A 14,681-nucleotide genomic window follows, 5' to 3' on the forward strand; every position below is an offset into this window, starting at 1 on the left:
CCTTAGTTATGAAAACCGACTAACCATTGGATAAAAAGCAGTTAGCCAGTCTTGCATTAACTGGCTGGCCGTTATGCAACCTGGATCTGACCCATGGAGGCTGAACTGTGATCTAAAGCAATGTTTGTTGTTAACGGGCAGAGCTAGCTTTATTAAGACTGGGAGTATAACCTTCAAGGTTTACATATCAAATCGTTCACCCGTCGTAGAGGACAGGGATTAGGAAATGGGGCACTGCTGTGAAACGTGCAGGATATAATCGACGACATTTTGCAACAATAGCAATCTATAAAGTTTATCCTCAAAATAAAAGTGAAACGTTGTCACATCCACTACAATGCACTTGTCCTTTGCTTGCCTCGCCAAGGTACTGTAATATCACTATTATTTACAGTGTGTGCTCTAGCCCGCTAATGTGAACCATATGAAGCCCTGATTGTGCTTAGTCATGGACCAAAGAGTAGGTAGGAGGGATTTTAGGAACTCATCCTATTGGCCGCTGGATGATGAGACTTTGAGGCAGCTCTCTAGAAAAACTATTTGCAATAGTTTACTCACTGTAGTTGAACGCATGATTGTCTAACTATGGCAACCCCAAACAAGGTGAACCAGTAGAAACCATAAAGTTAGATTTGTTAAGAGAAAGAGAAGAGAAAATGTGATTTTCAAATACACTAATTTTTTTTTTTTTTTTTTTTGCTTTCTATTTAGCCTGTTCTTCACGGATACTTCAGAAGCTCCTGCTCCTGGAGGGTTCGCATTGGTAAGTCATGCCACGGGATTTGTCTGCTTATTTGTTTGTTACTTCGATTATTTTTTGCCAACATGATAATAATTAACATCTTGTGCACCAGCTTTTGCTCTTAAAGGTATTGAATATGACCAAGTTCCAGTCCATCTGATCAAAGATGGAGGTCAGCAGGTACAGTAGATACAGATTCATAGGATCAATATTATTGTATTATACTGTACATACTGTAACAGATGAGACATGTTTAGCACTGTATGGTAGCATCCTTTGTGTAAAGCAATATAGGCCAAGAAACTGCATCATTGCACCATCATGAAATAAAATATGAAAAACAGTGTTAGTAGCAACTGTTGTCTTATATGAATATTGGATGGATACAGATAAAAATAAATTAAAAATACATAAAAAAAATAAATAACTGGAGGAGTCTTATGAAGTTTCTTTGTGTACTCAAGCTTACAGACCAGTACAAGGCATTAAACCCAATGCAACAAGTGCCTGCAGTCCAAATTGATGGCATCACCCTGTCTCAGTCAGTGAGTTCCCTAACTCCTCGCCTGTTTCATCCGAAAAAAAACATTTAACTATGTAGTTAAGTGGAAGAGTGAAGTAAAAACATGCCATTTGCTCACACAGCTGGCAGTGATCCAGTACATCGAGGAGACCAGGCCAGGACCTCGGCTTCTTCCTGCAGACCCAAAGAAACGAGCCCAGGTTCGGATGATATGTGACCTCATCGCCTCTGGGATACAGCCTCTACAGGTGAGCACAGCACAGCAAATCCAAAATGACTCAAACTGAAGCAGGCAGTTCACCCATATATTTCTACTTTGGTTCACAAAATCCAGACTAACAGATTAGAGTTGAAGGTAGTTTATTTCCAAAAGATTAGCTCAGACATTACATGGTCAAATTATACGATCACCTAACATCACAACACTGCCGTTCCTGACATTGAATTCACTCATTCCTGATTGTTTCAGAATTTGCATGTGATCCAGAAGATAGGAGCAGAGAAGGTGCAGTGGGCGCAGCATTTTATTCAACGTGGCTTTCAAGGTTTGTGGAGACCGGACTCTACGACTTTACATCCAGAATTATTCTAACAGTTCCTCAGACATCATTTACAACTTTAATCACGTCAACCTTTTGTCCTTTTCCAGCTCTAGAACCCATTCTGAAGGAAACAGCAGGGAAATACTGCGTAGGGGACGAGGTAAGAGGATGTTCATCACATTAGGGCATGGGGACAGTGTGATGCATAGCAGATCAAGACTTTTCACCTAATAACCAAGTGATTACCTCTTAGATATCTATGGCTGACATCTGTCTGGTCCCTCAAGTCTACAATGCAGAGAGGTATGTGATCAGTCATTCAATAACAACTGCAACATAAATACCCAAATACTATTAGTTTTTATTTTTGCTAAAAACAGTTTTTAAAATGGATCCTATGGCATTCATAGGAATTACTTATGACATCTGGTATTTTTTCCTCATTTAGATATTTGATGTCAATTATTTCTCCAAGACAAGAATGGCACAGGACTTGCATGTCAAAGACACTTACTGTATGTAATCACATTGATCCCTATAGAAAAAAGCCTGACTCCTCTATGAATTTCAAATCCCTAACAGGTTCAAAGTGGATGTCGGGCAATATCCAACCATCAAAAGGCTGAATGAAACCTTACTGGAGATTGAGGCTTTCAAAGTGAGCCACCCGTCCTGCCAACCAGACACACCTGCTGATATTCAGCCGTAGGATGATGATTCAGCATTAGAGACAGTAACGCCACTTTGTACATTCCTCAATAAAGTGCTTTGATAGTAATCCTGTTTCAATATCCTTACTTTAAATAACTGGGTTAAAAACAATTTATTATAATTTTGATATTAATTTTGAGTTTGACTTTATTCATTTTACCCAATCCAGGACTTCCTCCACATACATGTGTCAAAACAGCTTAATGTCTTTTCATACAGTGATCTGTGGGGAAAAAGTAATGGATATAAACATAGTGGATAAGCATGCTGATCAGAGACTTACTGTGCAAAGTGCAAAACCCCTCAACCCATTGTTTGCAGCATATATGTGGAGGAAGTAGGCACGGTTATCAGAAATTAGAAAGGAAAAAGAAAGCATCTATAAATAAGATCAAGTTCAACTGGCCCTCCATTGCTAAGGAATATATAAACCCCACTCATATATTGTGAGTTTAATTCCCTTTAGAGCCAATTAAGGCTAGTGTGCAGAATTCAGCAGTCACAATAAAAACAAATATAATGAAGTATCGATAACTCTTAAGTAGAAGAACCACAATTATAAACAAACAAATGGAGATGCCAGCATTTTTCTGTCACATCATCAGGTCGGTTCACAGCATATAAGAGTCCATCAGAGATTCTCCTTTAGGTCTCGTCTGTCACTTATCACCAGGGATTTCCACTTTGCACTTGAACGTGTCGTTGTAGAAGCTACCGGAGCAGTCTGATCCACCAAACACCAGCAGTGTGCACTGGGTACTGACATGTTCACCCCGCTTTTGCTTCTCAGCGTCCGTAAGCATGGAATAGCCCAAATGTATGATGCTGTGTCCGGCACGAGGCTTGGAGCAAAGCAGAGGAGACGACACCGAACTCCACATACTGGTGTCTGAGGAGAAACCGAGGCAGGAATCTTCACTGCACAAAACATTAAGACTTACTACACAACAAACAGGACGACTCAGAAGATAAATTCCTATGTCTTTGTGATAGTACCAAGCACATCAAAAAAATAACAATTAAGGTCCAATCTGGATTGCACTTACAAAAGAGTCATTTGAATTCTTATTCACTATACACAGATGCAAGTGGCACAAATGACAGAAAAGCAACAGTACTCACCAACATTGAAGATGTGTACGTCCTGCAGGGCTCCAATGGCACTGCAGCCTCCACTGATCAACATCCTGTTGGCTGAAACTGGGAGCGCTGCGTGGAACCTGTCCGGACACAGGCAACTGTCAAATTATTGTTCTAAAAAAAGAAATGAAATCAGAATGCAATCACTCGCTCGTTTTTATTACCCAGTGTTGAGCAATAAATATGAAACCAACAATCTATGCAGAAAGACGGCATCATTTTGCCACTACACTGATATTTTGCATGTCAAAAAAACACATTAATGCAAGTAGATAAGTCTCTCCAAGACACCAAAAATACTAAAAGCAGATGGCCACAGCCATGACATTTTTCAAGGTTGAACAGTCATGCACTCACCCTCGAGGCAGCGGTGGCATGTTCTCACTTTTCACAGCTGCGTACTCCATGAATCCTTCGCTCAATAAGGAAAATTACATTTTTAGTCCAAAGCTGAAGGAGACTAAAATCCAAAATGATTGCCCAACGCACCCAATGAATCTCCATCTCACCCAGATCTAGAATGTGGAGGTCGTTGAGATAGGTTGCAGTCTTCCGGCCGCCAAATATTAGCAACCTGTCTGACAGCAGTGTGGTCGAGTGCCTGTTTCATACAACCAAACACAAGTATGGATTTAATGCTCCTTGAAGAGTTCATTTAACAGAAGCATTTGAGTAACACTAAATCTATTGTAATCTTGTAGTTTTAACAGAATCATCAAAACAACACTGACCCAAACCGAGGCAGAGGTTTGTCCCCCTCCACGATGGGCTGGTACCAGAGTGCAAACTCTGGGTTGAAGATGTACAGAGCATTACTGCAGGCTTTATCCCCAGGATGACGGCTTGGCTGAACTCCGCCAAACACAAAAAGCTCTTTCTTGTAAAAGACTGCTGAGTGATACGCCAAAGTTGGAACATTTCCTCTTGCCTAAAGGGGGTTTATCCACAAAAAAACAACAAGTGTTTCCTATACCCTCTGCTCAAGCAACTGAAAATGAAGAGCGAGCTAGAACACGTTTGTAACTTGCAACAAACCCACAGTGACAAGCTTCCACTTCCAGGTCAGGGTATTGAGAATGTAGAGCTCACTGTAGCGCTGACCCTCCCTCAGGCCGCCGTACACGAAGACCGCCTTCGAGTCCGGGTCATAGGTGGCAGAGTGGCCGCGGGCACAAGGTGGCGTGGGTCCCAAGGTAGAGGTGTTCATGGGGAACCAGAAGTCATTGTCTGGGGAGAATTAAAAAAACCTACAGTATGTGTAACTGAATGTATTAACACGTGCAGTTGCCATAAAATAATGCGTTCAGTGGCCAAATGTGCATATATTTGAGAGCTTCCTAGTTCGTCTTCATTACTTTTCAGACCTGTCCTTTGGTGTAAAGCGCTTTAATATGGGGGTGTTCATAAACTAAATGATGAATGATGTCATCCAAGGAGCTGACATGCTTTATGAACATGGTCGATTGGACATGGGCCCAAATTACAGATAAAATGGCAAAATCAACTGACCTAACTCCAGCTTCCACAGGGAGTCCTTGCAGTAGTTTTGATCTGATGTTTCCCCTCCAATCACAATGGCTGTATCAGGGTCACTCAGACACATGGTATGGCTCCAGCGCTTTGACGGGCACACTGAAAGTCAGTCAGCACAAATTTTCCTTAAAACAACCTTCTGCATTTAGATGTGACCACAGTGATTGTAATGTTTTTACAAAAAGCGTGGTTCACTCTCTGACCCGCTCTGCATTGGCTCTTTATCTGCACAGTCTTTTCCTCTTGGCTGTTCATCCTCGACATCATTATTTTCTTGGGGCTTGAAGCTTGGACCATGTCTTCAGTAAGACTGTCCATATCCTCTGAACTCCATGTGAGGTGGCCCCTCTTACCAATAACTGTCCGCCTGGGTGTCTTATCCTTTAAATGGTACAAAGGATAACATTACAGAATCAGTTACTCACCCCACATGCCAACATTAACATTAGGATTCTTTGGCACAACTCTTACCGTGGGCCAAACAGGGGCTTTATTTTCTAGCGTGGAGTTATGCGTTTCAGTCTTATCAGCTTGGAGCTCAGCATAGCAAACACTATCTCCACAGTGTGAGGAGTTGGGAGTTATCTACAAGGTGGGACGTTTCAAATAAAAGTATGAATTATGACACGTTTGCAATAGCCTTGCAACAAGATTGCAGATTACTGTCAAATCAATTTTAACCCTAATTATCTCACCTTTTCACTTTCAGCACTTTGGTGTAATGTGTGGGAGAGATCAGCGGTGCTGTGCTGTTGTGGGAACAGACGTTTCCTTTGCACTAGTGGAGTGCTGCTGATGAAACTGGCTTTATCCTGTGGCTGGTCAATCACAAATCATTTCAAGAAACAGAACTGTACGGTGCGATCATAGAGGCCCATGGGACGTGCCTTGTAACCAGGGAGGCAGTGGAGGCTAAACCCTCCAAAACTCAGATTACCCAACTTTTTATTTGCAGGACAGTTTAAATGATATAAATTCATAGTATAAATAATAGTAAGTAGTGTCAAACTGATGCAAGTTATATAGAATTAGATGGGTTAGACAGAATGCTTCTCTGAAAATAGAATTGATTTTTAAATATTTGTGGTTTGTTTTCCTTACGATGATCACTAACTGGAGGTCATAGTTGGCCCCCCTTTTTATTTACCGCTACATCACTGCTTGTAACTGAGAATGAGCCCATACCTCTCCACACATTGTGAGCAAAATCTTGCCATACACTCCTCTCCTTCCTTTCTCTGCTGCCACTGTGACAATGTCAGAGCTCCAGTCTCCCTCCCAGGTGAGGCACCTGCAATGCAAGCATGCAAAGTAAATTATGCCATTAGACTGAAGTTTATGTTGAAGGTGTGGAGGCCAGCTGACACCCAGACATACCTTGTTTGAGTTGACAGAGTGCCAATTCTCTGGGCCTTTACCTCTTCACTGACCAGGACCTCGACTGAGATTGTCGTCTCACTGCATTTCCATTCTCCAAGACCAAAGATTATCAGCTGTGTAGGTAGAGGCAGTGGGATGTGGACTTGAAAGCACCTTCGGTTGGATTTGCTACAGGGAGGGGAGACCCGGATAATGTGTTTGAATTGGCTGTGCCGCAATGGGCCAGTCTCATAATGTAGCCTTCTATATGTGGGTTTGCAAAAAGGCCTACCTCATGAACTGACGGGGAGCGTCACGTAGGGACCAAAGGACGTAAAAATTCAACCTCCCCATGTCGTTTCAGGGTGACGGACGACTCTATTCAACACGACCCCACCGAGCGCAATGGCACAAACGCCCTCGCCAACGTTTGCGAGCGTGCGAAGATAAGTTTTGTAAAACCTAGTAGTTCCGGTGCTCACTTCTGATTGGCTGAGCCGCGTTCGAGGCCGCGCACTTGTGACCACAGATAATATTAATGCGCTAACTGAAAATCACCAGTCACGTTTGCACCCGTGTGGCTTTGTTTAGCTACTGTTTAACAGCTGTATTGCTTGGCTGGAGAATAACATATAATTACTGCTGAATGGACTGGAAATAAAAGCTGTATTTAACCTTTGCCCTCTCTTTTATAACAATGAGGTTTCTGTCATTTAATAAAAGCAAAAGGCCAAGCACGGAGACTCGTGGATTTCTACTTAATTAATGGCTGCACCACCTGCAAACCACATAAAGTCGAAGGCCTTTTCTGGCTATTACACAGGATCCCACTGACTACAAAAGTAGATAGAGAAACTGTGGGCTAAATGTGAATCATTAGAAAGAGTTAATTTAAATAGCGGATGTCACTATTCACTCAGCCATTTATTTCTATGGGAAGAATCACAAATCAAAGATGAATATCCGAAAAACTATCATCAAAAAGTAAAGCACATCCACAGATCTCCTAGTATCCAAACATTTTAAAGTTGGGAAGCTTAAAGTATGTAGCCTAGTAGTTGTAGTCCAAGGTTTTGGAGAGAATAATAAAGACACAATGGGAATTGTGCGTGCCAGCTAAATATGCACATCATGTACGAGTAAAACATCAGTATCACTAGATGCAATTCTGGTCTCTCTAACTGGCCTTTGGGGAGAGCTGAAAATGAAACCCGGTTTCATCACCACCTCTGTAACAATTACATCAATCCCCCAATGTCACAATTTAATGGAAACACATGGGACCATCCTCAAGCTCTTTCTAATCCTGGATCACTGCTGAGACCGTTATCAAATGATGGAGTCTCAGATGAAATGGACAGATTTGACTGAGACTCTCCCTGCACCAGCAGTCTTAATGATATCCCTAACGTTTAGCATGTTGTACCGCCCAGCTGCTGTACAACAATTTCCACACTATCATCTACCATTCACGGTGATCATGAGATGGATACAAATCCCAAATTAATCTACACAGTAACGCAGAGAAAACTACACAATCTTCTCTTTATTGTGGAATACAAATCTCAGGAACAAATTTGAACATAACTTAAAAGTACAGTACAGCAAACATGGGACGCTTTAAATCAGTTGCTTTATATATTGTATACGGCATTAGCAGCAAACTCTGTGATATCTTTGGGAACATGCACACCACAAGTCAATGTGGTAAAAGCATTGATTTTAGAAACAGGATGGAAAAGGGATATTCAATACAATCAAATTCAGGGTGTTACGAAAGTATGCCCGACACAATGAGGATATACAAAAACAAACACATAGCAACCTTCACTCACAAAGATCTGTGCACAAATTACATTTAGATGAAACATTATGATTGACACACCCACCTCCTGTGGTTAACCTCTGAAGCAACTCCTTCCTCACAACCAACAAACTAAATGGGGACATGGCAAATGTAAATATTGAATCTATATTACATAATAAGAGCTTTATGTGATAAGGGATGGCTTTTATTTGTGCCATAAAAAACACACTGTTGACCACTCTGGATGACTGTTACCATTTGGTTTGGTACATTCAATATTCTCACAACCCTTTAACTTAAATCTTCTAATAACACACCACAGTGACAGTACAGACATAAACAGAAGACATATCGCTGTGCACAGTATTTGTATCAGATGATTATATTTTAGAGTAGCATGTGAAAAAAGTAAAACGTTTCATCAGAAAGCAGTAGGGTAAATACAAGTCACAATAACAAAGCAATGTAGCAATCATAATCATAAAAGGTGCACACACAATACGAAAAACCTCCCATTTCTTTAGAGCACTGCTGATTAAGCACCTGGCCTGGCAAAGCGTATTTTGTGCAGGTGTTCCCTGATCACTGCTACCATAGAAATGTTACGGTTGAGGACAATATATATTTTATGACGGGCACTTTGCCTAATTGCACAGTACATATATGGGAGCATGGCACATATGCAAGGCTTCTTAAAATATCTATCAGTAAGACATCGGAGCAAATGTTGCACTGAAAATTCTCTGACTTTATAAATTGAACATGTGGCCTTATGGCAACACAAGCTGATAGTGACAAAAATAGATATGCCTATAGTTAACCATTACATATTATAACTTCTTTTTACCAAGTATGGAATCAAAAATAGTTCATAGTTCTTGGGAGTAATAGTCTCATAGATCATACATTCATAGACAACAATAAATTGGATTCTCAGGCACTATAATATACTCTGTAGTACAGAGTTTTATTTCGCCAAAGTGAGTAGGAGTTATCAAACTTCAGGAGATAAGTGCCTTCACCTGGAAATTCATGGCTCCCCCCATGAACTGACAAGTGGCTGTCTTGACGGTACACAGGTAAGATTTCACCCAGGTTTGAGTTGGTCAAAGTTTTGGAGCCCTTCTCGACATCTCCGCTGCTGACGGGTCCTGCAACAGACAGCACATGCGCCACAAAGTCAACAAACTGCCTGACAGCCACGCTGGAGGCAAACACAGTATTACATTGTTAGATAGATACAGAATGAAGTGTTAATGACTTTTGTTAGTGACTTGAATCTTTTCAAAAGAATGTTTTTTAAGAGTCTCCAGTAGAAGAGTTTAATAACACACCCAATCAGAGGTCAAGTGGTAACTAAATTTAGGCTATTTCAAATACTAAATTACAACCCTGACCTTCCAGTTCCTCCTCTTCATCTTCATCATCACTCGATTCACTGATGTGCACCGTGATAGACCGGCTGGTGACAGGAGTCCAGTCAAAATATATGCCGAAGCCAATGTCATAACCGTCTGTAGTGAACTCCCAGCACACGCGTTTGCCCTCAGGGACAGTGGGCACATGAACTGTCATAATATCGCCTCGGTACACCGTCACCACACTGTCCTTCTCCATACGAAGCTTCGCCTTCAGCTCCTTCAGTGTAGCAGATGTCCAAGTTGTTGGAGGCTTGAGAGGCGGCATTTGGGCTGGAGGAACAAATCAGGAAGAGCAAATGGCAGTGTGTCCACAAAGAGCATAATGCCAACTTTTATATTTACTTATCTGGATTAAGCAAGCACTGCCAAATGGAATATTTATCTTGTCCAGAGCAGGTGATTCATTATTACGATTACATCTATTCAAAACAGATGTAAAATCTGAATCAAAATTATAAATATAACAAAGCGCTAACTGTGGTGGCATTATGCAGCAGGCTCTCACCTTTTATCTCACTGGAGAGCTGACAGTTCCCAGCAGTGCTGTTCTCCTCAGCTCCTTCCCCCAGGGCTTGCTCAGTGGGAGCCTCTTGATTACCCTGAAAACACACACACACACACACACACACACACACACAAACACACACACACACACACACACACACACACACACACACACACACACACACACACACGACAGATTGTATAGTTATAGATAAATCAAATTTGGTTATAGTGCCCTGTTTATCGCGGTTGATTGACTGCTCAACTGACATAATTAAATAGCTGTATTAATTACCTCAACATGTTGCCTTGAATCCTCAGTGGTTCCCTCCATGCTGGGCTGGTCGATGGGATGGCTTAAACTCTGTGAAAGATCTGTATTCTGGAGCCTGTAATGCAGATAGTATAAATGCGACAATTAGCACGAGGAGCAATAAATCCTAATCATTTATTGCATGATGTTGTTATGAGAGAATAAGCAAAAGTATTACTAGCGATGCATTTTCTATTCCACACAAGTCCTGCACGTAGGTAAACTAGATCTTTTAGCAGCAACAGGTTACCTGTCTAGTGGTCTGTTCTCGCAGTGTTTGGATGTTATTCCAGGGAAAGATGAGAAAGACAGGGATGACAACCTTGACTGGAGTTCAGATGTAGCATCTAATCTCTCCATGGCTATAAAGACAAGATAAACACCTCAGTGTGCATGCCAGAAAAACATGAATCCCCGCCCCTCTCAACGACAACCAGAGACAGAGAGACGGTGGAGGACAACCTTTTTCTGATACAACCAAACAGCCAATCCAGGTAACAACACTGGCAACTGGCTTCCTTGTATCGACAAAACAAATCACGTTTGGAACATGTTACCCACACACCACAGATTGGTGACCAACAAATGTCACGTAGTTAGAAGCCAGACGTGTGTCTGTGTGTGTCGGTTGTCTTGGGGTCTGAATGCATTAGCTCCATCGTCGTAAACTGACGTTAGCTTGTAGCAGTATGTAGCTACAGCAGCTAGCTCGCAAAAAAGTGTAACCGAAGCTACGGACACATGGAGTACAAACTTACCACAATGTAACGTTGACAATCGTATGATTTGATATTTGAATCCAACTTAGACCACAAGGAAATGCGCTTCCATATTACTGCAGTCATGCGACGAATCTTTCCACTGACTGTGCTGCTGCCTGGCAGGAAAAAACAGACCCGAGATTTTCAAACTTCCGTATTTTCTCGAATGTTGACGAAATTCCACGAATCTGTGTCGGAGATAATGTGCCGCTCAATCAAGTTGGTATGCAGTTAGGTTGTGAAGGGCGAGGGCGTCCTCTAGTTAAGATATTGGATAACCAGCGAACTGTATGGTGTCAAAACAGAGCCACAGCACATCACGAGAAAGACTGAAAAGTCACCATTAACAGCTCGCGTGCCCAGAATCATGTGCACATCTTCCCATTCAAACGCCTTTTTTTTTTTTTTACATAGTTTTTATTTCATTTTTCCCCCCCTTTTCAAGCGACTAAACTAAGCATGATGGACAACCTTGAAATAGGACATGGGTTTTACATTAGAGTATGGTTTGATGTATGAATTAATTTTTTTCAGTCTCATTTCACTGAAGTGGTTCCCCCAGTAGTGATTTGTATGCTGCAGAGATGCAATGCTGCATAGATTTACTTCTTGATACAAAGCGTGACAGTGGTGTCTCCTTGGTCTGGGCATCGATCAGAGTAATCCAGGGGAAAGGCCTTTATGAAATGAAAAAAGAAATAAGAGGACATTTTTACTGTAATGTTTAAATATCACACAAGCATGCAAACGAGTGTTCTTCCTTAATCTCTCCTTGTATGTCAGAGTTTTGCTCTACTACTGTGACACTATCATTCATGTCCCAGAAACCCAGAAAAGGTTAATAAAACAATATTTCCTTTTGCACTTACACTGGTAAAATTAGGTTAAACATCATGAGGAGCAAGATACCAATTCTTCAGCTATTGTACTCACTCATCTGGAGCCAGGGCAGACGCATACGATGAACTGACATAACTCTGTGTGTTGAATTGCACAGTGTGTGGCCCTTTCAGCTGGAAGAGGGTGTTGATCAGAGACAGAGCCTCACCGGATCCCAGACTGGCAGAGGTGCAGATATTCAGGAGGCTGTACAACACTGCGTACACCCACTTCAGATCCAGAGAAATGCCACCTATGAGATTCACAAGTCAGCTTAAATAGTTGAAAAGGAATACCACTAAATTTAATAAGGTGGACTTGATCCCACGCAGGAAAGGGAGCCGAAATCATGAAAGCAGAGTTTGTGCTACCGCTGTACACCAGTGATTCCCTGGAGATGAAGATACATTTTCTGCTTCAGAACGGTAAAAGCTCAAACAGATATTCTCTACAAAGTCAGTCTCTCATTCATTGTCAGTGAAGTAGTTGCAGGCAGTATATCTTGGTGCTATCATAGATTAGAATCAAGGTTCTCTTATTTCCATATTTGGGACAGTTGCTCATGTTCACAAATGTTGATTAAAGTGTGCTTGGTTATGGGAATACCATATGCAAATTCACTGTTTGTGGTGTTCCCCAATGACAACTTGAGTTCTAATGTAAACTTTAAGAAAGAATTGGAAGTGAGAGCAGTCTACAATCATGAGAAGTGACGTACCGCTCATTACAAGAGGACAAGATGCCTCTATCAACAAAGGGTCTTTCAAAGCCGCGGTCACATGACTGCGGGACAGCCACACATCTGCAGTGTCACAAGCAACAAAGTCATACTGCGGTTTGAGAATGAAGTTGTGTCCAAGAAGCTGTGCTAATCTGAAAGAGAAGATCAGAAGAGAATGATTGAGTGAGTGAAAATTAACAATAGTGTGCGTATGTGTGTGTGTTGTGTGTGTGTGTGTGTGTGTGTGTACGTGGGGTAGTACCTGGTGACAGGCACAGCAGAGATGAAGCTGTACACCAGACAGTGCTGTGGCAGGTGGGAGTGCAGATCAGCACAGACTTTGGGGAGGTGTGAGGGCAGACAGCAGAGGAACAGGACGTCTGCCCATGCTGCCAGTCTGCCATTGTCAAAGTAACATTCAACCCCCCTCTGTGCGAACTCCACTGAAATGAGGAAACAAGGGGAAAAACACATGGATGGGATATCCCGTAGCATTAGGTTTTGAGTATACAAGTAGGCAGCAGGCTATACACACTGCAATTTAGTGAAATCAACACATTTTATCATTAAAACTCAATGTATATAGATGTGTTTGTCAATTTCAACTTACTAGTTAGTTACAAGACAGAGAAAATAACACTGGAATGCAGTTTATCAATCAGTGGATAATAAACACATAAGTGCCTTAATATTTTTTTCAGTGTACCTGCAGTTTCTGGTCTTCTGGTGGAGATCTTAATGTGTGATGGTTTTATACCAGTCTTTTCAAGGAGGGAGAGGAGCAACTGCTTGCCGATGTGACCCATCCCAAGTATCCCCACGCACAGGTCATTGTCTTTGTCTGATGCCAGTGAATCTCTGTTTGCAGTATGTCTTTTGATGATCTCTCTAAATATAGATGATGTATATCAATTAGTATGATTTAAATAAAAATACCATAAAGTCACCATAATCTCACTCCTGAGTATCACAGACCACACACTTTTCATTAGGGATGTTAGCAGCCGAATTGAATTACCTCAATGACTGAGCAAGTTTGCACATAAAAGCTGCGTGCGCGCACCCGCAAATAGTCAATCCAGCGGAACGTGCACGAAGGCATAGGAGTTGTTTTTCATCCTCAGTCAGTCCACACTCAAAAGCAAGAGTGGTCAGATCAGCAGTTAAATCCGACATCACCTGAAAGTTACAAAGGTAGTTATATTCGCAGTATGTGGCCTGCGGCACTTTTGCACCAGAGCAACTATTAGAAAACTGTTTTTGACTTTATATTTTAACGAAGCAATCTACAGACCAGACATTGTGGTTCCCGTCTTCTTATGTTTCCATGGCAACGACTTGACAAGAACAAGTCCCGATTTCAAAATAAAGGTCATGACAAGCCCTGCGTCGTTTTCAGTTTCAGAATAATATAAAGTAGCAAAACAAAAACTATATTTCATTGAATTAAACTGAATTAAAATAAAATATTCTTTTAAAAAAAATACCCCTTTTTATCGCTCTTTGTATAGCCCTAATCAAATTGTCCAAATCAAAAACGGAATCACTAAACCCATAGCCTATACATGACAACTTGGAAGACTATAATCTGAAAGGTTTTTTTTGCTAAAAATCTGTGTTTACACAGCAGAAATAAGGCCTCTCTTGTAACATATAGAAATACCAAAAGTTTTGTAACCCATCACATTCTAGATAGGCAAAGACCAACTTCGACCACACTCTGTT

At 41.4% G+C, this 14,681-nt stretch overlaps 4 protein-coding genes across 6 annotated transcripts; 1 reads left to right on the forward strand and 3 right to left on the reverse strand.

The window, feature by feature from the left end:
• Positions 1-79: 79 nt before the first annotated feature.
• On the forward strand, positions 80-2,579 carry gstz1 (glutathione S-transferase zeta 1). Of its 2 annotated transcripts, none has more exons than XM_071520883.1 (9): positions 80-367; positions 712-763; positions 855-922; positions 1,207-1,287; positions 1,388-1,513; positions 1,735-1,810; positions 1,915-1,967; positions 2,061-2,110; positions 2,390-2,579. In XM_071520883.1, the coding sequence occupies exons 1-9, from the start codon at positions 338-340 to the stop codon at positions 2,514-2,516; spliced, it is 663 nt and encodes a 220-aa protein (XP_071376984.1). In that variant the 5' UTR covers positions 80-337; the 3' UTR covers positions 2,517-2,579. The 2 variants fall into 2 exon arrangements, with proteins under 2 accessions (XP_071376984.1, XP_071376985.1); XM_071520884.1 differs by lacking the exon at positions 80-367 and adding an exon at positions 425-603.
• A 598-nt stretch (positions 2,580-3,177) lies between these two features.
• LOC139645222 (rab9 effector protein with kelch motifs) lies at positions 3,178-6,904 on the reverse strand. The gene is made up of 11 exons (XM_071520892.1): positions 6,843-6,904; positions 6,569-6,739; positions 6,377-6,482; positions 5,395-5,572; positions 5,168-5,290; positions 4,698-4,885; positions 4,390-4,586; positions 4,168-4,259; positions 4,016-4,070; positions 3,641-3,738; positions 3,178-3,407 (listed from the first exon to the last, which is right to left on the reverse strand). Exons 1-11 carry the CDS (start codon positions 6,902-6,904, stop codon positions 3,178-3,180), a joined length of 1,500 nt encoding a protein of 499 aa, XP_071376993.1.
• A 1,172-nt stretch (positions 6,905-8,076) lies between these two features.
• On the reverse strand, positions 8,077-11,493 carry tmed8 (transmembrane p24 trafficking protein 8). Of its 2 annotated transcripts, XM_071520885.1 has the most exons (6): positions 11,354-11,493; positions 10,846-10,957; positions 10,578-10,671; positions 10,284-10,377; positions 9,755-10,048; positions 8,077-9,508 (listed from the first exon to the last, which is right to left on the reverse strand). In XM_071520885.1, exons 2-6 carry the CDS (start codon positions 10,953-10,955, stop codon positions 9,291-9,293), a joined length of 810 nt encoding a protein of 269 aa, XP_071376986.1. In that variant the 5' UTR covers positions 10,956-10,957; positions 11,354-11,493; the 3' UTR covers positions 8,077-9,290. The 2 variants fall into 2 exon arrangements, with proteins under 2 accessions (XP_071376986.1, XP_071376987.1); XM_071520886.1 differs by lacking the exon at positions 11,354-11,493 and having other exon boundaries at positions 10,846-10,961.
• A 404-nt stretch (positions 11,494-11,897) lies between these two features.
• noxred1 (NADP-dependent oxidoreductase domain containing 1) lies at positions 11,898-14,132 on the reverse strand. Its single transcript, XM_071520893.1, has 6 exons — positions 13,975-14,132; positions 13,663-13,844; positions 13,219-13,399; positions 12,954-13,108; positions 12,290-12,488; positions 11,898-12,033 (listed from the first exon to the last, which is right to left on the reverse strand). The coding sequence occupies exons 1-6, from the start codon at positions 14,130-14,132 to the stop codon at positions 11,898-11,900; spliced, it is 1,011 nt and encodes a 336-aa protein (XP_071376994.1).
• Positions 14,133-14,681: the final 549 nt, after the last annotated feature.

Source organism: Centroberyx affinis, unplaced genomic scaffold (assembly GCF_046629955.1).
Source record: "Centroberyx affinis isolate AG114_WGS23_722 - 3 ecotype Tasmania unplaced genomic scaffold, CSIRO-AGI_Caff_v1 ptg000830l_1, whole genome shotgun sequence".
NCBI classification, from domain to species: Eukaryota; Metazoa; Chordata; class Actinopteri; order Beryciformes; family Berycidae; genus Centroberyx; species Centroberyx affinis.